Source organism: Telmatherina bonti, assembly GCF_933228915.1.
Source record: "Telmatherina bonti genome assembly, chromosome: 7".
Lineage (NCBI taxonomy): Eukaryota > Metazoa > Chordata > Actinopteri > Atheriniformes > Telmatherinidae > Telmatherina > Telmatherina bonti.
The window spans coordinates 38,771,436-38,797,233 of NC_136625.1; the positions used below are offsets into that span (position 1 = coordinate 38,771,436).

Consider the following 25,798-nt stretch of genomic DNA (forward strand, 5'->3'; position numbering starts at 1 on the left):
TCCCCTAGATGTCTCTTCGTCTCGTCCCATAGATGTCTCTTCGTCTCATCCTGTATATGTCTCTGTCTCGTCCCGTAGATGTCTCTTCGTCTTATCCTGTAGATGTCTCTTTCTTCTCGTCCCGTAGATGTCTCTTCGTCTCGTCCCCTAGATGTCTCTTCGTCTCGTCCCATAGATGTCTCTCCGTTTCGTCCCATAGATGTCTCTGTCTCGTCCCATAGATGTCTCTGTCTCGTCCCATAGATGTCTCTTCGTTTCCTCCCATAGATGTGTCTTCGTCTCCTCCCATAGATGTCTCTTCGTCTCGTCCCATAGATGTCTCTGTCTCGTCCCATAGATGTCTATCGTCTCGTCCCATAGATGTCTCTCCGTTTCGTCCCCTAGATGTCTCTTCGTTTCGTCCCATAGATGTCTCTGTCTCGTCCCATAGATGTCTCTTCGTCTCGTCCCATAGATGTCTCTTCGTCTCGTCCCCTAGATGTCTCTCCATTTCGTCCCCTAGATGTCTCTCCGTTTCGTCCCCTAGATGTCTTTCCGTTCCATCCCCTAGATGTCTCTCCGTTTCGTCCTGTATATGTCTCTGTCTCGTCCCGTAGATGTCTCTTCGTCTTATCCTGTAGATGTCTCTTTCTTCTCGTCCTGTAGATTTCTCTTCGTCTCGTCCCCTAGATGTCTCTTCGTCTCGTCCCATAGATGTCTCTCCGTTTCGTCCCCTAGATGTCTCTTCGTCTCATCCTGTATATGTCTCTGTCTCGTCCCGTAGATGTCTCTTCGTCTCGTCCCGTAGATGTCTCTTTTTCTCGTCCCCTAGATGTCTCTTCGTCTCGTCCCATAGATTTCTCTCCGTTTCGTCCCATAGATGTCTCTTCGTCTCATCCTGTATATGTCTCTGTCTCGTCCCGTAGATGTCCCTTCGTCTTATCCTGTAGATGTCTCTTTCTTCTCGTCCCGTAGATGTCTCTTCGTCTCGTCCCCTAGATGTCTCTTCGTCTCGTCCCCTAGATGTCTCTTCGTCTCGTCCCATAGATGTCTCTTCGTCTCGTCCCATAGATGTCTCTTCGTCTCGTCCCCTAGATGTCTCTTCGTCTCCTCCCATAGATGTCTCTTCGCCTCGTCCCATAGATGTCTCTTCGTCTCGTCCCCTAGATGTCTCTCCGTTTCGTCCCCTAGATGTCTCTCCGTTTCGTCCCCTAGATGTCTCTTCGTCTCATCCTGTATATGTCTCTGTCTCGTCCCGTAGATGTCTCTTCGTCTTATCCTGTAGATGTCTCTTTCTTCTCGTACCGTAGATGTCTCTTCGTCTCGTCCCCTAGATGTCTCTTCGTCTCGTCCCATAGATGTCTCTCCGTTTTGTCCCCTAGATGTCTCTTCGTCTCATCCTGTATATGTCTCTGTCTCGTCCCGTCGATGTCTCTTCGTCTCGTCCCCTAGATGTCTCTTTGTCTCGTCCCATAGATGTCTCTTCGTCTGGTCCCATAGAAGTCTATTCGTCTCGTCCCATAGATGTCTCTTCGTCTCGTCCCATAGATGTCTCTTCGTCTGGTCCCATAGATGTCTCTTCGTCTCGTCCCCTAGATGTCTCTTTGTCTCATCCCATAGATGTGTCTCCGTTTTCGTCCCCTAGATGTCTCTTCGTCTCATCCTGTATATGTCTCTGTCTCGTCCCGTAGATGTCTCTTCGTCTCGTCCTGTAGATGTCTCTTTGTCTCGTCCCCTAGATGTCTCTTCGTCTCGTCCCATAGATGTCTCTGTCTCGTCCCATAGATGTCTCTTCGTCTCGTCCCATAGATGTCTCTCCGTTTCGTCCCCTAGATGTCTCTTCGTCTCGTCCCCTAGATGTGTCTTTGTCTCGTCCCATAGATGTCTCTTCGTCTCGTCCCATAGATGTCTCTCCGTTTCGTCCCCTAGATGTCTCTTCGTCTCGTCCCCTAGATGTCTCTTCGTCTCGTCCCATAGATGTCTCTTCGTCTCGTCCCATAGATGTCTCTTCGTCTCGTCCCCTAGATGTCTCTCCATTTCGTCCCCTAGATGTCTCTCCGTTTCGTCCCCTAGATGTCTTTCCGTTTCATCCCCTAGTTGTCTCTCCGTTTCATCCTGTATATGTCTCTGTCTCGTCCCGTAGATGTCTCTTCGTCTTATCCTGTAGATGTCTCTTTCTTCTCGTCCCGTAGATGTCTCTTCGTCTCGTCCCCTAGATGTCTCTTCGTCTCGTCCCATAGATGTCTCTCCGTTTCGTCCCATAGATGTCTCTTCGTCTCATCCTGTATATGTCTCTGTCTCGTCCCGTAGATGTCTCTTCGTCTTATCCTGTAGATGTCTCTTTCTACTCGTCCCGTAGATGTCTCTTCGTCTCGTCCCATAGATGTCTGTTCGTCTCGTCCCCTAGATGTCTCTTCGTCTCGTCCCCTAGATATCTCTTCGTCTCGTCCCATAGATGTTTCTTCGTCTCGTCCCATAGATGTCTCTTCGTCTCGTCCCCTAGATGTCTCTGCGTCTCGTCCCATAGATGTCTCTTCGTCTCGTCCCATAGATGTCTCTTCGTCTCGTCCCCTAGATGTCTCTCCGTTTTGTCCCCTAGATGTCTCTCCGTTTCGTCCCCTAGATGTCTCTTCGTCTCATCCTGTATATGTCTCTGTCTCGTCCCGTAGATGTCTCTTCGTCTCGTCCCCTAGATGTCTCTCCATTTCGTCCCCTAGATGTCTTTCCGTTTCGTCCCCTAGATGTCTTTCCGTTTCATCCCCTAGATGTCTCTCCGTTTCATCCTGTATATGTCTCTGTCTCGTCCCGTAGATGTCTCTTCGTCTTATCCTGTAGATGTCTCTTTCTTCTCGTCCCGTAGATGTCTCTTCGTCTCGTCCCCTAGATGTCTCTTCGTCTCGTCCCATAGATGTCTCTCCGTTTCTTCCCCTAGATGTCTCTTCGTCTCATCCTGTATATGTCTCTGTCTCGTCCCGTAGATGTCTCTTCGTCTCGTCCCGTAGATGTCTCTTTGTCTCGTCCCCTAGATGTCTTTTCGTCTCGTCCCTTAGATGTCTCTCCGTTTCGTCCCATAGATGTCTCATCGTCTCATCCTGTATATGTCTCATTCTCGTCCCGTAGATGTCTCTTCGCCTTATCCTGTAGATGTCTCTTTCTACTCGTCCCGTAGATGTCTCTTCGTCTCGTCCCCTAGATGTCTTTCCGTTTCATCCCCTAGATGTCTCTCCGTTTCATCCTGTATATGTCTCTGTCTCGTCCCGTAGATGTCTCTTCGTCTTATCCTGTAGATGTCTCTTTCTTCTCGTCCCGTAGATGTCTCTTCGTCTCGTCCCCTAGATGTCTCTTAGTCTCGTCCCATAGATGTCTCTCCGTTTCGTCCCCTAGAATTCTCTTCGTCTCATCCTGTATATGTCTCTGTCTCGTCCCGTAGATGTCTCTCCGTCTCGTCCCGTAGATGTCTCTTTGTCTCGTCCCCTAGATGTCTCTTCGTCTCGTCCCATAGATGTCTCTCCGTTTCGTCCCATAGATGTCTCTTCGTCTCATCCTGTATATGTCTCTGTCTCGTCCCGTAGATGTCTCTTCGTCTTATCCTGTAGATGTCTCTTTCTACTCGTCCCGTAGATGTCTCTCCGTCTCGTCCCATAGATGTCTGTTCGTCTCGTCCCCTAGATGTCTGTTCGTCTCGTCCCCTAGATGTCTCTTCGTCTCGTCCCCTAGATGTCTCTTCGTCTCGTCCCATAGATGTCTCTTCGTCTCGTCCCCTAGATGTCGTTCCGTTTCATCCCCTAGATGTCTCTCCGTTTCATCCTGTATATGTCTCTGTCTCGTCCTGTAGATGTCTCTTCGTCTTATCCTGTAGATGTCTCTTTCTTCTCGTCCCGTAGATGTCTCTTCGTCTCGTCCCCTAGATGTCTCTTCGTCTCGTCCCATAGATGTCTCTCCGTTTCGTCCCCTAGATGTCTCTTCGTCTCATCCTGTATATGTCTCTGTCTCGTCCTGTAGATGTCTCTTTGTCTCGTCCCCTAGATGTCTCTTCGTCTCGTCCCATAGATGTCTTTCCGTTTCGTCCCATAGATGTCTCTTCGTCTCATCCTGTATATGTCTCTGTCTCGTCCCGTAGATGTCTCTTCGTCTTATCCTGTAGATGTCTCTTTCTACTCGTCCCGTAGATGTCTCTTCGTCTCGTCCCATAGATGTCTGTTCGTCTCGTCCCCTAGATGTCTGTTCGTCTCGTCCCCTAGATGTCTCTTCGTCTCGTCCCCTAGATGTCTCTTCGTCTCGTCCCATAGATGTCTCTTCGTCTCGTCCCATAGATGTCTCTTCGTCTTATCCTGTAGATGTCTCTTTCTTCTCGTCCCGTAGATGTCTCTTCGTCTCGTCCCCTAGATGTCTCTCCGTTTCGTCCCCTAGATGTCTCTTCGTCTCATCCTGTATATGTCTCTGTCTCGTCCCGTAGATGTCTCTTCGTCTCGTCCCATAGATGTCTGTTCGTCTCGTCCCCTAGATGTCTCTTCGTCTCGTCCCCTAGATTTCTCTTCGTCTCGTCCCATAGATGTCTCTTCGTCTCATCCTGTATATGTCTCTGTCTCGTCCCGTAGATGTCTCTTCGTCTTATCTGTAGATGTCTCTTTCTTCTCGTCCCGTAGATGTCTCTTCGTCTCGTCCCCTAGATTTCTCTTCGTCTCGTCCCATAGATGTCTCTCCGTTTCGTCCCATAGATGTCTCTGTCTCGTCCCATAGATGTCTCTGTCTCGTCCCATAGATGTCTCTTCGTTTCCTCCCATAGATGTGTCTTCGTCTCCTCCCATAGATGTCTCTTCGTCTCGTCCCATAGATGTCTCTGTCTCGTCCCATAGATGTCTATCGTCTCGTCCCATAGATGTCTCTCCGTTTCGTCCCCTAGATGTCTCTGTCTCGTCCCATAGATGTCTCTTCGTCTCGTCCCATAGATGTCTCTCCGTTTTGTCCCCTAGATGTCTCTTCGTCTCATCCTGTATATGTCTCTGTCTCGTCCCGTAGATGTCTCTTCGTCTCGTCCCCTAGATGTCTCTTTGTCTCGTCCCATAGATGTCTCTTCGTCTGGTCCCATAGAAGTCTATTCGTCTCGTCCCATAGATGTCTCTTCGTCTCGTCCCCTAGATGTCTCTTCGTCTCATCCCATAGATGTGTCTCCGTTTTCGTCCCCTAGATGTCTCTTCGTCTCATCCTGTATATGTCTCTGTCTCGTCCCGTAGATGTCTCTTCGTCTCGTCCTGTAGATGTCTCTTTGTCTCGTCCCCTAGATGTCTCTTCGTCTCGTCCCATAGATGTCTCTGTCTCGTCCCCTAGATGTCTCTTCGTCTCATCCTGTATATGTCTCTGTCTCGTCCCGTAGATGTCTCTTCGTCTTATCCTGTAGATGTCTCTTCGTCTCGTCCCCTAGATGTCTCTTCGTCTCGTCCCATAGATGTCTCTTCGTCTCGTCCCCTAGATGTCTCTTCGTTTCGTCCCCTAGATGTCTCTCCGTTTCGTCCCCTAGATGTCTCTTCGTCTCATCCTGTATATGTCTCTGTCTCGTCCCGTAGATGTCTCTTCGTCTTATCCTGTAGATGTCTCTTTCTTCTCGTCCAGTAGATGTCTCTTCGTCTCGTCCCCTAGATGTCTCTTCGTCTCGTCCCATAGATGTCTCTTCGTCTCGTCCCATAGATGTCTCTCCGTTTCCTCCCCTAGATGTCTCTTCGTCTCATCCTGTATATGTCTCTGTCTCGTCCCGTAGATGTCTCTTCGTCTCGTCCCCTAGATGTCTCTTCGTCTCGTCCCATAGATGTCTCTTCGTCTCGTCCCCTAGATGTCTCTTCGTCTCGTCCCATAGATGTCTCTTCGTCTCGTCACATAGATGTCTCTTCGTCTCGTCCCCTAGATGTCTCTTCGTCTCGTCCCATAGATGTCTCTTCGTCTCGTCCCATAGATGTCTCTTCGTCTCGTCCCATAGATGTCTCTTCGTCTCGTCCCCTAGATTTCTCTTCGTCTCGTCCCATAGATGTCTCTTCGTCTCGTCCCATAGATGTCTCTGTCTCGTCCCATAGATGTCTTTGTCTCGTCCCATAGATGTCTCTTCGTCTCGTCCCATAGATGTCTCTGTCTCGTCCCATAGATGTCTCTGTCTCGTCCCATAGATGTCTCTTCGTTTCCTCCCATAGATGTCTCTTCGTCTCCTCCCATAGATGTCTCTTCGTCTCGTCCCATAGATGTCTCTTCGTCTCGTCCCATAGATGTCTCTGTCTCGTCCCATAGATGTCTTTGTCTCGTCCCATAGATGTCTCTTCGTCTCGTCCCATAGATGTCTCTGTCTCGTCCCATAGATGTCTCTGTCTCGTCCCATAGATGTCTCTTCGTTTCCTCCCATAGATGTCTCTTCGTCTCCTCCCATAGATGTCTCTTCGTCTCGTCCCATAGATGTCTCTTCGTCTCGTCCCCTAGATGTCTCTTCGTCTCCTCCCATAGATGTCTCTTCGCCTCGTCCCATAGATGTCTCTACGTCTCGTCCCCTAGATGTCTCTCCGTTTCGTCCCCTAGATGTCTCTCCGTTTCGTCCCCTAGATGTCTCTTCGTCTCATCCTGTATATGTCTCTGTCTCGTCCCGTAGATGTCTCTTCGTCTTATCCTGTAGATGTCTCTTTCTTCTCGTACCGTAGATGTCTCTTCGTCTCGTCCCCTAGATGTCTCTTCGTCTCGTCCCATAGATGTCTCTCCGTTTTGTCCCCTAGATGTCTCTTCATGTCATCCTGTATATGTCTCTGTCTCGTCCCGTAGATGTCTCTTCGTCTAGTCCCCTAGATGTCTCTTTGTCTCGTCCCATAGATGTCTCTTCGTCTGGTCCCATAGAAGTCTCTTCGTCTCGTCCCATAGATGTCTCTTCGTCTCGTCCCCTAGATGTCTCTTCGTCTCATCCCATAGATGTGTCTCCGTTTTCGTCCCCTAGATGTCTCTTCGTCTCATCCTGTATATGTCTCTGTCTCGTCCCATAGATGTCTCTTAGTCTCGTCCTGTAGATGTCTCTTTGTCTCGTCCCCTAGATGTCTCTTCGTCTCGTCCCATAGATGTCTCTGTCTCGTCCCATAGATGTCTCTTCGTCTCGTCCCATAGATGTCTCTCCGTTTCGTCCCCTAGATGTCTCTTCGTCTCGTCCCCTAGATGTCTCTTCGTCTCGTCCCATAGATGTCTCTTCGTCTCGTCCCATAGATGTCTCTCCGTTTCGTCCCCTAGATGTCTCTTCGTCTCGTCCCCTAGATGTCTCTTCGTCTCGTCCCATAGATGTCTCTTCGTCTCGTCCCCTAGATGTCTCTCCGTTTTGTCCCCTAGATGTCTCTCCGTTTCGTCCCCTAGATGTCTCTTCGTCTCATCCTGTATATGTCTCTGTCTCGTCCCGTAGATGTCTCTTAGTCTCGTCCTGTAGATGTCTCTTTGTCTCGTCCCCTAGATGTCTCTTCGTCTCGTCCCATAGATGTCTCTGTCTCGTCCCATAGATGTCTCTTCGTCTCGTCCCATAGATGTCTCTCCGTTTCGTCCCGTAGATGTCTCTTCGTCTCGTCCCCTAGATGTCTCTTCGTCTCGTCCCATAGATGTCTCTTCGTCTCGTCCCATAGATGTCTCTCCGTTTCGTCCCCTACATGTCTCTTCGTCTCGTCCCCTAGATGTCTCTTCGTCTCGTCCCATAGATGTCTCTTCGTCTCGTCCCCTAGATGTCTCTCCGTTTTGTCCCCTAGATGTCTCTCCGTTTCGTCCCCTAGATGTCTCTTCGTCTCATCCTGTATATGTCTCTGTCTCGTCCCATAGATGTCTCTTCGTCTTATCCTGTAGATGTCTCTTTCTTCTCGTCCCGTAGATGTCTCTTCGTCTCGTCCGCTAGATGTCTCTTCGTCTCGTCCTATAGATGTCTCTTCGTCTCGTCCCATAGATGTCTCTCCGTTTCGTCCCCTAGATGTCTATTCGTCTCATCCTGTATATGTCTCTGTCTCGTCCCGTAGATGTCTCTTCGTCTCGTCCCCTAGATGTCTCTACGTCTCGTCCCCTAGATGTCTCTCCGTTTCGTCCCCTAGATGTCTCTTCGTCTCATCCTGTATATGTCTCTGTCTCGTCCCGTAGATGTCTCTTCATCTTATCCTGTAGATGTCTCTTTCTTCTCGTCCCGTAGATGTCTCTTCGTCTCGTCCCCTAGATGTCTCTTCGTCTCGTCCCATAGATGTCTCTTCGTCTCGTCCCATAGATGTCTCTTCGTCTCGTCCCCTAGATGTCTCTTCGTCTCGTCCCATAGATGTCTCTTCGTCTCGTCCCATAGATGTCTCTGTCTCGTCCCATAGATGTCTCTGTCTCGTCCCATAGATGTCTCTTCGTCTCGTCCCATAGATGTCTCTGTCTCGTCCCATAGATGTCTCTTTCTCGTCCCATAGATGTCTCTTCGTTTCCTCCCATAGATGTCTCTTCGTCTCCTCCCATAGATGTCTCTTCGTCTCGTCCCATAGATGTCTCTGTCTCGTCCCATAGATGTCTCTTCGTCTCGTCCCCTAAATGTCTTTCCGTTTCATCCCCTAGATGTCTCTCCGTTTCATCCTGTATATGTCTCTGTCTCGTCCCATAGATGTCTCTTCGTCTTATCCTGTAGATGTCTCTTTCTTCTCGTCCCTTAGATGTCTCTTCGTCTTATCCTGTAGATGTCTCTCCGTTTCGTCCCCTAGATGTCTCTTCGTCTCATCCTGTATATGTCTCTGTCTCGTCCCGTAGATGTCTCTTCGTCTCGTCCCGTAGATGTCTCTTTGTCTCGTCCCATAGATGTCTCTTCGTCTCGTCCCCTAGATGTCTCTTCGTCTCGTCCCATAGATGTCTCTTTCTCGTCCCCTAGATGTCTCTGTCTCGTCCCATAGATGTCTCTTCGTCTCGTCCCATAGATGTCTCTGTCTCGTCCCATAGATGTCTCTTTCTCGTCCCATAGATGTATCTTCGTTTCCTCCCATAGATGTCTCTTCGTCTCCTCCCATAGATGTCTCTTTGTCTCGTCCCATAGATGTCTCTGTCTCGTCCCATAGATGTCTCTTCGTCTCGTCCCCTAGATGTCTTTCCGTTTCATCCCCCTGATGTCTCTCCGTTTCATCCTGTATATGTCTCTGTCTCGTCCCGTAGATGTCTCTTCGTCTTATCCTGTAGATGTCTCTTTCTTCTCGTCCCGTAGATGTCTCTTCGTCTCGTCCCCTAGATGTCTCTTCGTCTCGTCCCATAGATGTCTCTCCGTTTCGTCCCCTAGATGTCTCTTCGTCTCATCCTGTATAAGTCTCTGTCTCGTCCCGTAGATGTCTCTTCGTCTCGTCCCGTAGATGTCTCTTTGTCTCGTCCCCTAGATGTCTCTTCGTCTCGTCCCATAGATGTCTCTCCGTTTCGTCCCATAGATGTCTCTTCGTCTCATCCTGTATATGTCTCTGTCTCGTCCCGTAGATGTCTCTTCGTCTTATCCTGTAGATGTCTCTTTCTACTCGTCCCGTAGATGTCTCTTCGTCTCGTCCCATAGATGTCTGTTCGTCTCGTCCCCTAGATGTGTCTTCGTCTCGTCCCCTAGATGTCTCTTCATCTCGTCCCATAGATGTCTCTTCTTCTCGTCCCATAGATGTCTCTTCGTCTGGTCCCCTAGATGTCTCTTCGTCTCGTCTCATAGATGTCTCTTCGTCTCGTCCCATAGATGTCTCTTCGTCTCGTCCCCTAGATGTCTCTCCGTTTTGTCCCCTAGATGTCTCTCCGTTTCGTCCCCTAGATGTCTCTTCGTCTCATCCTGTATATGTCTCTTTCTTCTCGTCCCGTAGATGTCTCTTCGTCTCGTCCCCTAGATGTCTCTTCGTCTCGTCCTATAGATGTCTCTTCGTCTCGTCCCATAGATGTCTCTCCGTTTCGTCCCCTAGATGTCTATTCGTCTCATCCTGTATATGTCTCTGTCTCGTCCCGTAGATGTCTCTTCGTCTCGTCCCCTAGATGTCTCTTCGTCTCGTCCCATAGATGTCTCTCCGTTTCGTCCCCTAGATGTCTCTTTGTCTCATCCTGTATATGTCTCTGTCTCGTCCCGTAGATGTCTCTTCATCTTATCCTGTAGATGTCTCTTTCTTCTCGTCCCATAGATGTCTCGTTGTCTCGTCCCCTAGAAGTCTCTTCGTCTCGTCCCATAGATGTCTCTTCGTCTCGTCCCATAGATGTCTCTTCGTCTCGTCCCCTAGATGTCTCTTCGTCTCGTCCCATAGATGTCTCTTCGTCTCGTCCCATAGATGTCTCTTCTACTCGTCCCATAGATGTCTCTTCGTCTCGTCCCCTAGATGTCTCTTCGTCTCGTCCCATAGATGTCTCTTCGTCTCGTCCCATAGATGTCTCTGTCTCGTCCCATAGATGTCTCTGTCTCGTCCCATAGATGTCTCTTCGTCTCGTCCCATAGATGTCTCTGTCTCGTCCCATAGATGTCTCTTTCTCGTCCCATAGATGTCTCTTCGTTTCCTCCCATAGATGTCTCTTCGTCTCCTCCCATAGATGTCTCTTCGTCTCGTCCCATAGATGTCTCTGTCTCGTCCCATAGATGTCTCTTCGTCTCGTCCCATAGATGTCTCTCCGTTTCGTCCCCTAGATGTCTCTTCGTCTCGTCCCATAGATGTCTCTGTCTCGTCCCCTAGATGTCTCTCCATTTCGTCCCCTAGATGTCTTTCCGTTTCATCCCCTAGATGTCTCTCCGTTTTGTCCTGTATATGTCTCTGTCTCGTCCCATAGATGTCTCTTCGTCTCGTCCCATAGATGTCTCTTCGTCTCGTCCCATAGATGTCTCTGTCTCGTCCCATAGATGTCTCTGTCTCATCCCATAGATGTCTCTTTCTCGTCCCATAGATGTCTCTTCGTTTCCTCCCATAGATGTCTCTTCGTCTCCTCCCATAGATGTCTCTTCGTCTCGTCCCATAGATGTCTCTCCGTTTCGTCCCCTACATGTCTCTTCGTCTCGTCCCACAGATGTCTCTGTCTCGTCCCATAGATGTCTCTTCGTCTCATCCCCTAGATGTCTCTCCATTTCGTCCCCTAGATGTCTCTCCGTTTCGTCCCCTAGATGTCTTTCCGTTTCATCACCTAGATGTCTCTCCGTTTCGTCCTGTATATGTCTCTGTCTCGTCCCGTAGATGTCTCTTCGTCTTATCCTGTAGATGTCTCTTTCTTCTCATCCCGTAGATGTCTCTTCGTCTCGTCCCCTAGATGTCTCTTCGTCTCGTCCCATAGATGTCTCTCCGTTTCGTTCCCTAGATGTCTCTTCGTCTCATCCTGTATATGTCTCTGTCTCGTCCCGTAGATGTCTCTTTGTTTCGTCCCATAGATGTCTCTTCGTCTCATCCTGTATATGTCTCTGTCTCGTCCCGTAGATGTCTCTTCGTCTTATCCTGTAGATGTCTCTTTCTACTCGTCCCGTAGATGTCTCTTCGTCTCGTCCCATAGATGTCTCTTCGTCTCGTCCCCTAGATGTCTCTTCATCTCGTCCCATAGATGTCTCTTCGTCTCGTCCCATAGATGTCTCTTCGTCTCGTCCCCTAGATGTCTCTTCGTCTCGTCCCATAGATGTCTCTTCGTCTCGTCCCATAGATGTCTCTTCGTCTCGTCCCCTAGATGTCTCTTCGTTTCGTCCCCTAGATGTCTCTCCGTTTCGTCCCCTAGATGTCTCTTCGTCTCATCCTGTATATGTCTCTGTCTCGTCCCGTAGATGTCTCTTCGTCTTATCCTGTAGATGTCTCTTTCTTCTCGTCCAGTAGATGTCTCTTCGTCTCGTCCCCTAGATGTCTCTTCGTCTCGTCCCATAGATGTCTCTTCGTCTCGTCCCATAGATGTCTCTCCGTTTCCTCCCCTAGATGTCTCTTCGTCTCATCCTGTATATGTCTCTGTCTCGTCCCGTAGATGTCTCTTCGTCTCGTCCCCTAGATGTCTCTTCGTCTCGTCCCAAAGATGTCTCTTCGTCTCGTCCCCTAGATGTCTCTTCGTCTCGTCCCATAGATGTCTCTTAGTCTCGTCCCATAGATGTCTCTTCGTCTCTTCCCCTAGATGTCTCTTCGTCTCGTCCCATAGATGTCTCTTCGTCTCGTCCCATAGATGTCTCTTCGTCTCGTCCCATAGATGTCTCTTCGTCTCGTCCCCTAGATTTCTCTTCGTCTCGTCCCATAGATGTCTCTTCGTCTCGTCCCATAGATGTCTCTTCGTCTCGTCCCATAGATGTCTCTTCGTCTCGTCCCCTAGATGTCTCTTCGTTTCGTCCCCTAGATGTCTCTCCGTTTCGTCCCCTAGATGTCTCTTCGTCTCATCCTGTATATGTCTCTGTCTCGTCCCGTAGATGTCTCTTCGTCTTATCCTGTAGATGTCTCTTTCTTCTCGTCCCCTAGATGTCTCTCCATTTCGTCCCCTAGATGTCTTTCCGTTTCATCCCCTAGATGTCTCTCCGTTTTGTCCTGTATATGTCTCTGTCTCGTCCCATAGATGTCTCTTCGTCTCGTCCCATAGATGTCTCTGTCTCGTCCCATAGATGTCTCTGTCTCATCCCATAGATGTCTCTTTCTCGTCCCATAGATGTCTCTTCGTTTCCTCCCATAGATGTCTCTTCGTCTCCTCCCATAGATGTCTCTTCGTCTCGTCCCATAGATGTCTTTGTCTCGTCCCATAGATGTCTCTTCGTCTCGTCCCATAGATGTCTCTCCGTTTCGTCCCCTAGATGTCTCTTCGTCTCGTCCCACAGATGTCTCTGTCTCGTCCCATAGATGTCTCTTCGTCTCATCCCCTAGATGTCTCTCCATTTCGTCCCCTAGATGTCTCTCCGTTTCGTCCCCTAGATGTCTTTCCGTTTCATCACCTAGATGTCTCTCCGTTTCGTCCTGTATATGTCTCTGTCTCGTCCCGTAGATGTCTCTTCGTCTTATCCTGTAGATGTCTCTTTCTTCTCGTCCCGTAGATGTCTCTTCGTCTCGTCCCCTAGATGTCTCTTCGTCTCGTCCCATAGATGTCTCTCCGTTTCGTCCCCTAGATGTCTCTTCGTCTCATCCTGTATATGTCTCTGTCTCGTCCCGTAGATGTCTCTTTGTTTCGTCCCATAGATGTCTCTTCGTCTCATCCTGTATATGTCTCTGTCTCGTCCCGTAGATGTCTCTTCGTCTTATCCTGTAGATGTCTCTTTCTACTCGTCCCGTAGATGTCTCTTCGTCTCGTCCCATAGATGTCTCTTCGTCTCGTCCCCTAGATGTCTCTTCATCTCGTCCCATAGATGTCTCTTCGTCTCGTCCCATAGATGTCTCTTCGTCTCGTCCCCTAGATGTCTCTTCGTCTCGTCCCATAGATGTCTCTTCGTCTCGTCCCCTAGATGTCTCTTCGTTTCGTCCCCTAGATGTCTCTCCGTTTCGTCCCCTAGATGTCTCTTCGTCTCATCCTGTATATGTCTCTGTCTCGTCCCGTAGATGTCTCTTCGTCTTATCCTGTAGATGTCTCTTTCTTCTCGTCCAGTAGATGTCTCTTCGTCTCGTCCCCTAGATGTCTCTTCGTCTCGTCCCATAGATGTCTCTTCGTCTCGTCCCATAGATGTCTCTCCGTTTCCTCCCCTAGATGTCTCTTCGTCTCATCCTGTATATGTCTCTGTCTCGTCCCGTAGATGTCTCTTCGTCTCGTCCCCTAGATGTCTCTTCGTCTCGTCCCATAGATGTCTCTTCGTCTCGTCCCCTAGATGTCTCTTCGTCTCGTCCCATAGATGTCTCTTCGTCTCGTCACATAGATGTCTCTTCGTCTCGTCCCCTAGATGTCTCTTCGTCTCGTCCCATAGATGTCTCTTCGTCTCGTCCCATAGATGTCTCTTCGTCTCGTCCCATAGATGTCTCTTCGTCTCGTCCCCTAGATTTCTCTTCGTCTCGTCCCATAGATGTCTCTTCGTCTCGTCCCATAGATGTCTCTGTCTCGTCCCATAGATGTCTTTGTCTCGTCCCATAGATGTCTCTTCGTCTCGTCCCATAGATGTCTCTGTCTCGTCCCATAGATGTCTCTGTCTCGTCCCATAGATGTCTCTTCGTTTCCTCCCATAGATGTCTCTTCGTCTCCTCCCATAGATGTCTCTTCGTCTCGTCCCATAGATGTCTCTTCGTCTCGTCCCATAGATGTCTCTGTCTCGTCCCATAGATGTCTTTGTCTCGTCCCATAGATGTCTCTTCGTCTCGTCCCATAGATGTCTCTGTCTCGTCCCATAGATGTCTCTGTCTCGTCCCATAGATGTCTCTTCGTTTCCTCCCATAGATGTCTCTTCGTCTCCTCCCATAGATGTCTCTTCGTCTCGTCCCATAGATGTCTCTGTCTCGTCCCATAGATGTCTCTTCGTCTCGTCCCATAGATGTCTCTCCGTTTCGTCCCCTAGATGTCTCTTCGTCTCGTCCCATAGATGTCTCTGTCTCGTCCCATAGATGTCTCTGTCTCGTCCCATAGATGTCTCTTCGTTTCCTTCCATAGATGTCTCTTCGTCTCCTCCCATAGATGTCTCTTCGTCTCGTCCCATAGATGTCTCTGTCTCGTCCCATAGATGTCTCTTCGTCTCGTCCCATAGATGTCTCTCCGTTTCGTCCCCTAGATGTCTCTTCGTCTCGTCCCATAGATGTCTCAATCTCGTCCCATAGATGTCTCTGTCTCGTCCCATAGATGTCTCTTCGTCTCGTCCCATAGATGTCTCTGTCTCGTCCCATAGATGTCTCTTCGTTTCCTGCCATAGATGTCTCTGTCTCGTCCCATAGATGTCTCTTCATCTTATCCTGTAGATGTCTCTTTCTTCTCGTCCCATAGATGTCTCGTTGTCTCGTCCCCTAGAAGTCTCTTCGTCTCGTCCCATAGATGTCTCTTCGTCTCGTCCCATAGATGTCTCTTCGTCTCGTCCCCTAGATGTCTCTTCGTCTCGTCCCATAGATGTCTCTTCGTCTCGTCCCATAGATGTCTCTTCTACTCGTCCCATAGATGTCTCTTCGTCTCGTCCCCTAGATGTCTCTTCGTCTCGTCCCATAGATGTCTCTTCGTCTCGTCCCATAGATGTCTCTGTCTCGTCCCATAGATGTCTCTGTCTCGTCCCATAGATGTCTCTTCGTCTCGTCCCATAGATGTCTCTGTCTCGTCCCATAGATGTCTCTTTCTCGTCCCATAGATGTCTCTTCGTTTCCTCCCATAGATGTCTCTTCGTCTCCTCCCATAGATGTCTCTTCGTCTCGTCCCATAGATGTCTCTGTCTCGTCCCATAGATGTCTCTTCGTCTCGTCCCATAGATGTCTCTCCGTTTCGTCCCCTAGATGTCTCTTCGTCTCGTCCCATAGATGTCTCTGTCTCGTCCCCTAGATGTCTCTCCATTTCGTCCCCTAGATGTCTTTCCGTTTCATCCCCTAGATGTCTCTCCGTTTTGTCCTGTATATGTCTCTGTCTCGTCCCATAGATGTCTCTTCGTCTCGTCCCATAGATGTCTCTTCGTCTCGTCCCATAGATGTCTCTGTCTCGTCCCATAGATGTCTCTGTCTCATCCCATAGATGTCTCTTTCTCGTCCCATAGATGTCTCTTCGTTTCCTCCCATAGATGTCTCTTCGTCTCCTCCCATAGATGTCTCTTCGTCTCGTCCCATAGATGTCTCTCCGTTTCGTCCCCTACATGTCTCTTCGTCTCGTCCCACAGATGTCTCTGTCTCGTCCCATAGATGTCTCTTCGTCTCATCCCCTAGATGTCTCTCCATTTCGTCCCCTAGATGTCTCTCCGTTTCGTCCCCTAGATGTCTTTCCGTTTCATCACCTAGATGTCTCTCCGTTTCGTCCTGTATATGTCTCTGTCTCGTCCCGTAGATGTCTCTTCGTCTTATCCTGTAGATGTCTCTTTCTTCTCATCCCGTAGATGTCTCTTCGTCTCGTCCCCTAGATGTCTCTTCGTCTCGTCCCATAGATGTCTCTCCGTTTCGTTCCCTAGATGTCTCTTCGTCTCATCCTGTATATGTCTCTGTCTCGTCCCGTAGATGTCTCTTTGTTTCGTCCCATAGATGTCTCTTCGTCTCATCCTGTATATGTCTCTGTCTCGTCCCGTAGATGTCTCTTCGTCTTATCCTGTAGATGTCTCTTTCTACTCGTCCCGTAGATGTCTCTTCGTCTCGTCCCATAGATGTCTCTTCGTCTCGTCCCCTAGATGTCTCTTCATCTCGTCCCATAGATGTCTCTTCGTCTCGTCCCATAGATGTCTCTTCGTCTCGTCCCCTAGATGTCTCTTCGTCTCGTCCCATAGATGTCTCTTCGTCTCGTCCCATAGATGTCTCTTCGTCTCGTCCCCTAGATGTCTCTTCGTTTCGTCCCCTAGATGTCTCTCCGTTTCGTCCCCTAGATGTCTCTTCGTCTCATCCTGTATATGTCTCTGTCTCGTCCCGTAGATGTCTCTTCGTCTTATCCTGTAGATGTCTCTTTCTTCTCGTCCAGTAGATGTCTCTTCGTCTCGTCCCCTAGATGTCTCTTCGTCTCGTCCCATAGATGTCTCTTCGTCTCGTCCCATAGATGTCTCTCCGTTTCCTCCCCTAGATGTCTCTTCGTCTCATCCTGTATATGTCTCTGTCTCGTCCCGTAGATGTCTCTTCGTCTCGTCCCCTAGATGTCTCTTCGTCTCGTCCCAAAGATGTCTCTTCGTCTCGTCCCCTAGATGTCTCTTCGTCTCGTCCCATAGATGTCTCTTAGTCTCGTCCCATAGATGTCTCTTCGTCTCTTCCCCTAGATGTCTCTTCGTCTCGTCCCATAGATGTCTCTTCGTCTCGTCCCATAGATGTCTCTTCGTCTCGTCCCATAGATGTCTCTTCGTCTCGTCCCCTAGATTTCTCTTCGTCTCGTCCCATAGATGTCTCTTCGTCTCGTCCCATAGATGTCTCTTCGTCTCGTCCCATAGATGTCTCTTCGTCTCGTCCCCTAGATGTCTCTTCGTTTCGTCCCCTAGATGTCTCTCCGTTTCGTCCCCTAGATGTCTCTTCGTCTCATCCTGTATATGTCTCTGTCTCGTCCCGTAGATGTCTCTTCGTCTTATCCTGTAGATGTCTCTTTCTTCTCGTCCCCTAGATGTCTCTCCATTTCGTCCCCTAGATGTCTTTCCGTTTCATCCCCTAGATGTCTCTCCGTTTTGTCCTGTATATGTCTCTGTCTCGTCCCATAGATGTCTCTTCGTCTCGTCCCATAGATGTCTCTGTCTCGTCCCATAGATGTCTCTGTCTCATCCCATAGATGTCTCTTTCTCGTCCCATAGATGTCTCTTCGTTTCCTCCCATAGATGTCTCTTCGTCTCCTCCCATAGATGTCTCTTCGTCTCGTCCCATAGATGTCTTTGTCTCGTCCCATAGATGTCTCTTCGTCTCGTCCCATAGATGTCTCTCCGTTTCGTCCCCTAGATGTCTCTTCGTCTCGTCCCACAGATGTCTCTGTCTCGTCCCATAGATGTCTCTTCGTCTCATCCCCTAGATGTCTCTCCATTTCGTCCCCTAGATGTCTCTCCGTTTCGTCCCCTAGATGTCTTTCCGTTTCATCACCTAGATGTCTCTCCGTTTCGTCCTGTATATGTCTCTGTCTCGTCCCGTAGATGTCTCTTCGTCTTATCCTGTAGATGTCTCTTTCTTCTCGTCCCGTAGATGTCTCTTCGTCTCGTCCCCTAGATGTCTCTTCGTCTCGTCCCATAGATGTCTCTCCGTTTCGTCCCCTAGATGTCTCTTCGTCTCATCCTGTATATGTCTCTGTCTCGTCCCGTAGATGTCTCTTTGTTTCGTCCCATAGATGTCTCTTCGTCTCATCCTGTATATGTCTCTGTCTCGTCCCGTAGATGTCTCTTCGTCTTATCCTGTAGATGTCTCTTTCTACTCGTCCCGTAGATGTCTCTTCGTCTCGTCCCATAGATGTCTCTTCGTCTCGTCCCCTAGATGTCTCTTCATCTCGTCCCATAGATGTCTCTTCGTCTCGTCCCATAGATGTCTCTTCGTCTCGTCCCCTAGATGTCTCTTCGTCTCGTCCCATAGATGTCTCTTCGTCTCGTCCCCTAGATGTCTCTTCGTTTCGTCCCCTAGATGTCTCTCCGTTTCGTCCCCTAGATGTCTCTTCGTCTCATCCTGTATATGTCTCTGTCTCGTCCCGTAGATGTCTCTTCGTCTTATCCTGTAGATGTCTCTTTCTTCTCGTCCAGTAGATGTCTCTTCGTCTCGTCCCCTAGATGTCTCTTCGTCTCGTCCCATAGATGTCTCTTCGTCTCGTCCCATAGATGTCTCTCCGTTTCCTCCCCTAGATGTCTCTTCGTCTCATCCTGTATATGTCTCTGTCTCGTCCCGTAGATGTCTCTTCGTCTCGTCCCCTAGATGTCTCTTCGTCTCGTCCCATAGATGTCTCTTCGTCTCGTCCCCTAGATGTCTCTTCGTCTCGTCCCATAGATGTCTCTTCGTCTCGTCACATAGATGTCTCTTCGTCTCGTCCCCTAGATGTCTCTTCGTCTCGTCCCATAGATGTCTCTTCGTCTCGTCCCATAGATGTCTCTTCGTCTCGTCCCATAGATGTCTCTTCGTCTCGTCCCCTAGATTTCTCTTCGTCTCGTCCCATAGATGTCTCTTCGTCTCGTCCCATAGATGTCTCTGTCTCGTCCCATAGATGTCTTTGTCTCGTCCCATAGATGTCTCTTCGTCTCGTCCCATAGATGTCTCTGTCTCGTCCCATAGATGTCTCTGTCTCGTCCCATAGATGTCTCTTCGTTTCCTCCCATAGATGTCTCTTCGTCTCCTCCCATAGATGTCTCTTCGTCTCGTCCCATAGATGTCTCTTCGTCTCGTCCCATAGATGTCTCTGTCTCGTCCCATAGATGTCTTTGTCTCGTCCCATAGATGTCTCTTCGTCTCGTCCCATAGATGTCTCTGTCTCGTCCCATAGATGTCTCTGTCTCGTCCCATAGATGTCTCTTCGTTTCCTCCCATAGATGTCTCTTCGTCTCCTCCCATAGATGTCTCTTCGTCTCGTCCCATAGATGTCTCTGTCTCGTCCCATAGATGTCTCTTCGTCTCGTCCCATAGATGTCTCTCCGTTTCGTCCCCTAGATGTCTCTTCGTCTCGTCCCATAGATGTCTCTGTCTCGTCCCATAGATGTCTCTGTCTCGTCCCATAGATGTCTCTTCGTTTCCTTCCATAGATGTCTCTTCGTCTCCTCCCATAGATGTCTCTTCGTCTCGTCCCATAGATGTCTCTGTCTCGTCCCATAGATGTCTCTTCGTCTCGTCCCATAGATGTCTCTCCGTTTCGTCCCCTAGATGTCTCTTCGTCTCGTCCCATAGATGTCTCAATCTCGTCCCATAGATGTCTCTGTCTCGTCCCATAGATGTCTCTTCGTCTCGTCCCATAGATGTCTCTGTCTCGTCCCATAGATGTCTCTTCGTTTCCTGCCATAGATGTCTCTGTCTCGTCCCATAGATGTCTCTTCGTTTCCTCCCATAGATGTCTCTTCGTCTCGTCCCATAGATGTCTCTGTCTCGTCCCATAGATGTCTCTTCGTCTCGTCCCATAGATGTCTCTCCGTTTCGTCCCCTAGATGTCTCTTCGTCTCATCCCATAGATGTCTCTTCGTCTCGTCCCCTAGATGTCTCTTCGTCTCGTCCCCTAGATGCCTCTCCATTTCGTCCCCTAGATGTCTCTCCGTTTCGTCCCCTCGATGTCTCTCCGTTTCATCCCCTAGATGTCTCTTCGTTTCGTCCTGTATATGTCTCTGTCTCGTCCCGTAGATGTCTCTTCGTCTTATCCTGTAGATGTCTCTTTCTTCTTGTCCCATAGATGTCTCTTCGTCTCGTCCCCTAGATGTCGTTTCGTCTCGTCCCATAGATGTCTCTCCGTTTCGTCCCCTAGATGTCTCTTCGTCTCATCCTGTATATGTCTCTGTCTCGTCCCGTAGATGTCTCTTCGTCTTATACTGTAGATGTCTCTTTATTCTCGTCCCGTAGATGTCTCTTCGTCTCGTCCCCTAGATGTCTCTTCGTCTCGTCCCATAGATGTCTCTTCGTCTCGTCCCATAGTTGTCTCTTCGTCTCGTCCCCCAGATGTCTCTTCGTCTCGTCCCATAGATGTCTCTTCGTCTCGTCCCATAGATGTCTCTTCGTCTCGTCCCATAGATGTCTCTGTCTCGTCCCATAGATGTCTCTTCGTCTCGTCCCCTAGATGTCTCTTCGTCTTGTCCCATAGATGTCTCTGTCTCGTCCGCTAGATTTCTCTTCGTCTCGTCCCATAGTTGTCTCTTCGTCTCGTCCCCTAGATGTCTCTTCGTCTCGTCCCATAGATGTCTCTTCGTCTCGTCCCATAGATGTCTCTTCGTCTCGTCCCATAGATGTCTCTGTCTCGTCCCATAGATGTCTTTGTCTCGTCCCATAGATGTCTCTTCGTCTCGTCCCATAGATGTCTCTGTCTCGTCCCCTAGATGTCTCTGTCTCGTCCCATAGATGTCTCTTCATTTCCTCCCATAGATGTCTCTTCGTCTCCTCCCATAGATGTCTCTTCGTCTCGTCCCATAGATGTCTCTGTCTCGTCCCATAGATGTCTCTTCGTCTCGTCCCATAGATGTCTCTCCGTTTCGTCCCCTAGATGTCTCTTCGTCTCGTCCCATAGATGTCTCTGTCTCGTCCCATAGATGTCTCTTCATTTCCTCCCATAGATGTCTCTTCGTCTCCTCCCATAGATGTCTCTTCGTCTCGTCCCATAGATGTCTCTGTCTCGTCCCATAGATGTCTCTTCGTCTCGTCCCATAGATGTCTCTCCGTTTCGTCCCCTAGATGTCTCTTCGTCTCGTCCCATAGATGTCTCTGTCTCGTCCCATAGATGTCTCTGTCTCGTCCCATAGATGTCTCTTCGTCTCGTCCCATAGATGTCTCTGTCTCGTCCCATAGTTGTCTCTTCGTTTCCTCCCATAGATGTCTCTTCGTCTCGTCCCATAGATGTCTCTTCGTCTCCTCCCCTAGATGTCTCTCCGTTTCATCCCCTAGATGTCTCTTCGTTTCGTCCTGTATATGTCTCTGTCTCGTCCCGTAGATATCTCTTCGTCTTATCCTGTAGATGTCTCTTTCTTCTCGTCCCGTAGATGTCTCTTCGTCTCCTCCCCTAGATGTCTCTTCGTCTCGTCCCATAGATGTCTCTCCGTTTCGTCCCCTAGATGTCTCTTCATCTCATCCTGTATATGTCTCTGTCTCGTCCCGTAGATGTCTCTTCGTCTCGTCCCCTAGATGTCGTTTCGTCTCGTCCCATAGATGTCTCTCCATTTCGTCCCCTAGATGTCTCTTCGTCTCATCCTGTATATGTCTCTGTCTCGTCCCGTAGATGTCTCTTCGTCTTATACTGTAGATGTCTCTTTATTCTCGTCCCGTAGATGTCTCTTCGTCTCGTCCCCTAGATGTCTCTTCGTCTCGTCCCGTAGATGTCTCTTCGTCTCGTCCCCTAGATGTCTCTGTCTCGTCCCATAGTTGTCTCTTCGTCTCGTCCCCCAGATGTCTCTTCGTCTCGTCCCATAGATGTCTCTTCGTCTCGTCCCATAGATGTCTCTTCGTCTGGTCCCATAGATGTCTCTGTCTCGTCCCATAGATGTCTCTGTCTCGTCCCATAGATGTCTCTTCGTCTGGTCCCATAGATGTCTCTGTCTCGTCCCATAGATGTCTCTTCGTCTCGTCCCCTAGATGTTTCTTCGTCTCGTCCCATAGATGTCTCTGTCTCGTCCCATAGATGTCTCTTCGTCTCGTCCCATAGATGTCTCTTCATCTCGTCCCATAGATGTCTCTTCGTCTCGTCCCATAGATGTCTCTTCGTCTCGTCCCATAGATGTCTCTCCGTTTCGTCCCCTAGATGTCTCTTCGTCTCATCCCATAGATGTCTCTTCGTCTCATTCCATAGATGTCTCTTCGTCTCGTCCCCTAGATGTCTCTTCGTCTCGTCCGCTAGATGTCTCTCCGTTTCGTCCCCTAGATGTCTCTCCGTTTCGTCCCCTAGATGTCTCTCTGTTTCGTCCCCTAGATGTCTCTTCGTCTCATCCTGTATATGTCTCTGTCTCGTCCCGTAGATGTCTCTTCGTCTTATCCTGTAGATGTCTCTTTCTTCTCGTCCCGTAGATGTCTCTTCGTCTCCTCCCCTAGATGTCTCTTCGTCTCGTCCCATAGATGTCTCTCCGTTTCGTCCCCTAGATGTCTCTTCGTCTCATCCTGTATATGTCTCTGTCTCGTCCCGTAGATGTCTCTTCGTCTCGTCCCCTAGATGTCGTTTCGTCTCGTCCCATAGATGTCTCTCCATTTCGTCCCCTAGATGTCTCTTCGTCTCATCCTGTATATGTCTCTGTCTCGTCCCGTAGATGTCTCTTCGTCTTATACTGTAGATGTCTCTTTATTCTCGTCCCGTAGATGTCTCTTCGTCTCGTCCCCTAGATGTCTCTTCGTCTCGTCCCGTAGATGTCTCTTCGTCTCGTCCCCTAGATGTCTCTTCGTCTCGTCCCATAGTTGTCTCTTCGTCTCGTCCCCCAGATGTCTCTTCGTCTCGTCCCATAGATGTCTCTTCGTCTCGTCCCATAGATGTCTCTTCGTCTGGTCCCATAGATGTCTCTGTCTCGTCCCATAGATGTCTCTGTCTCGTCCCATAGATGTCTCTTCGTCTGGTCCCATAGATGTCTCTGTCTCGTCCCATAGATGTCTCTTCGTCTCGTCCCCTAGATGTTTCTTCGTCTCGTCCCATAGATGTCTCTGTCTCGTCCCATAGATGTCTCTTCGTCTCGTCCCATAGATGTCTCTTCATCTCGTCCCATAGATGTCTCTTCGTCTCGTCCCATAGATGTCTCTTCGTCTCGTCCCATAGATGTCTCTCCGTTTCGTCCCCTAGATGTCTCTTCGTCTCATCCCATAGATGTCTCTTCGTCTCATTCCATAGATGTCTCTTCGTCTCGTCCCCTAGATGTCTCTTCGTCTCGTCCGCTAGATGTCTCTCCGTTTCGTCCCCTAGATGTCTCTCCGTTTCGTCCCCTAGATGTCTCTCTGTTTCGTCCCCTAGATGTCTCTTCGTCTCATCCTGTATATGTCTCTGTCTCGTCCCGTAGATGTCTCTTCGTCTTATCCTGTATATGTCTCTCCGTCTCGTCCCCTAGATGTCTCTCCGTTTCGTCCCCTAGATGTCTCTTCGTCTCATCCTGTATATGTCTCTGTCTCGTCCCGTAGATGTCTCTTCGTCTTATCCTGTAGATGTCTCTTTCTTCTCGTCCCATAGATGTCTCTTCGTCTCGTCCCCTAGATGTCTCTTCGTCTCGTCCCATAGATGACTCTTCGTCTCGTCCCATAGATGTCTCTTCGTCTCGTCCCATAGATGTCTCTTCGTCTCGTCCCCTACATGTCTCTCCGTTTCGTCCCCTAGATGTCTCTCCGTTTCGTCCCCTAGATGTCTTTTCGTCTCATCCTGTATATGTCTCTGTCTCGTCCCGTAGATGTCTCTTCGTCTTATCCTGTAGATGTCTCTTTCTTCTCGTCCCCTAGATGTCTCTTCGTCTCGTCCCATAGATGTCTCTTCGTCTCGTCCCCTAGATGTCTCTTGATCAGGTCTGTATCCATCCTCTTGTCCCCATTATGAAGCTGATTGGACTTTGGTCTCATGATCAGAAAGTGGGACGGATCAAAAGCAGAAATTCCCCTTAATGTTGGACATTTCTTTAAACTTTCATTATCCGGTTCTCACATGAAATTTTTTACGTGTGACTTTCTTAATGCACAACTTTAGACGTGTGTGTTTGTACATACATGTTACCTGGCAGCTGTCTGACCTCGTGCAGCAACATGAGCACACATCTGGCTTTCATATTGGCCAGTTGTTTTGGAAACTTCTGAGAGTTCATGTCAGATTAGGTTCTGGTGGGTGAATAAAAAAACTGTAACTACTGTAACATGGACGTGTAGGCGCCATCATTTCCTTTCATGCATGATGTGTTTCTACAACCATACTTATTTATTTGTGCTAAATTCACCCAGTAGACTCAGAGTTAGCTGAAACTCCGATCTGGAACAGAGTCCTGGTCTCTTCTGGAACAACACGTGTTCCTATGACAGTATAAGTCCCTCTTTTCTTTTACTGCTCTGATGTATCTCGGATGTAACAACAAAAATCTCAAACTGTCTAAACCTGCGGTGTCCAAGTTCCCATCTACTGTCCTGCACCTATCAGATGCATCCCTTCTCCAACACACCTGAATCAGATGGCCGAATTCCCTCCTCCACATCTCATCCAGCTCTGCAGAATCCTGGTAACAAGACGTTCACTGATTCAGGTGTGTTGGAGCAGAGATGCACCTAAAAGTTGCTGAATAGTAGAGCTCCAGGACCTGCATGCTGGTTCTGAATAAAGTAGTTTGCTGCCATCTGGTGGTGGGATTGTGCACTACTTCATTTGTATTTAATCCAAATGGGATTCAACCACTGTTCCAGTGTTTCTCAGGCCCGCTGCCCTGCATGTTCTATAGGTAACCCTACCTCAAAGGCTCATTATAACAGGCTGCAATCAACTTGAGGAGGAAGTTCAATAATCTGACTCAGGTGTTTTGGCGGACATGCAGGGCAGGGGGTCCTGAGGACCTGGGTTGAGAAACACTTCCCTATGTTCCAAAGATGTTTGGTCTCTGTGTAAAATGTAAATAAAAGCAGAATCTCATCAGGTCATCGTTTCTTCCCAGTAGAAGATAAACAACATGTCAGATGAGGAAATGGGAACATTTAATAAAAAAAATATGAGCAGATTGTGAATCTGATGCTACCAGGTGTATGTAAAAGGCTGGAAAAGTAGTTGGCACAAATGAAAAACAACTGCTGCAGCATTTCACTACTAATTAGCTTGATTGGCAGTAGGTCAGTAACCTGACTGGTTTAACTGGGAACATGTTGGTAAAATAACTGAGTACATAAAAATCACTCCAGAGGCAGGGTCTCTCAGAAGGAAAGATAAACAAAACTTAACCAATCTGAACCAAGTTGGATTTAAATATACAGAAAAATGTTCCTCAGATGTTTAACCCTCCGGGGACCAAGGGTGTTTTAGAGAAATAAACCTCGCCTGACTTTTTTTTTTATAGTTTAAATGCTAAAAAACACCACCTTTCAATGCCCAATAATGTCCTATACCTTCACAAGGGTTTAGGACACAAGGCCCACACTTCCTCACACAGACTCCTGATACCTGACCAAAGCCCCCTACAGAGATTCCAGACTGTAACAGAAGAACTCAGAAAAGCTGCTTTCCATGTCCTCACATCTGTATCCCCAGGCCTGCCAGACCCAAACCAGTGCACATCTTTAGACGACCTGATTCTGGTGACTCACAAATCCCTTCATGGGGTGGCAGCTAACCCTCTCACTGCTACTGAGCAGGCAAAAACCCAGTTGCTTCGTTCTGCTCAGAAGGACAGTTTCCCAGAAGAGGTCAAAGCTCTTTAAAGGAGCCACCCTGTGCGCTCTAGTGGCCATCTCAGTGTTCGTTCTCCTGAGTACGACAGCCTCAGTGGACTGATCAGAGCGGAGGGGGACACAGACAGATGTAGAGTTCCTCTCATGAGATTTCACGAGAATTGAGACTCATGGGCTAAACACTGTTCAGTCGAAAAACCCGCAACTTGCAGTTGTTGTTTGTTGAAACTTCCAAATATCCCTTTATTTTGCATAAAAAATGTAATGGGAACACCTCAAAAGACTCGTGGGTGTCCAAATTCAAAAGTCTGTCAGCTGAGCTTGAGGATGTCAGAAAGCGTCTGCTGCCCAAAGCC

At 48.9% G+C, this 25,798-nt stretch overlaps 1 protein-coding gene across 1 annotated transcript in view; it reads left to right on the top strand.

The window, feature by feature from the left end:
* LOC306758589 (phospholipid phosphatase-related protein type 5-like) overlaps positions 1–25,472 on the top strand; it is a gene marked incomplete at both ends in the record, with an annotated part of 41,827 nt that extends 16,355 nt beyond the window's left edge. The window contains 2 exons of the mRNA XM_079243916.1: positions 24,211–24,313; positions 25,303–25,472. Of these exons, the coding sequence (XP_079100042.1) occupies positions 24,211–24,313; positions 25,303–25,472 (273 nt within the window). The remainder of the gene's footprint in view (positions 1–24,210; positions 24,314–25,302) is intronic.
* Between the last annotated feature and the right edge of the window lie 326 nt (positions 25,473–25,798).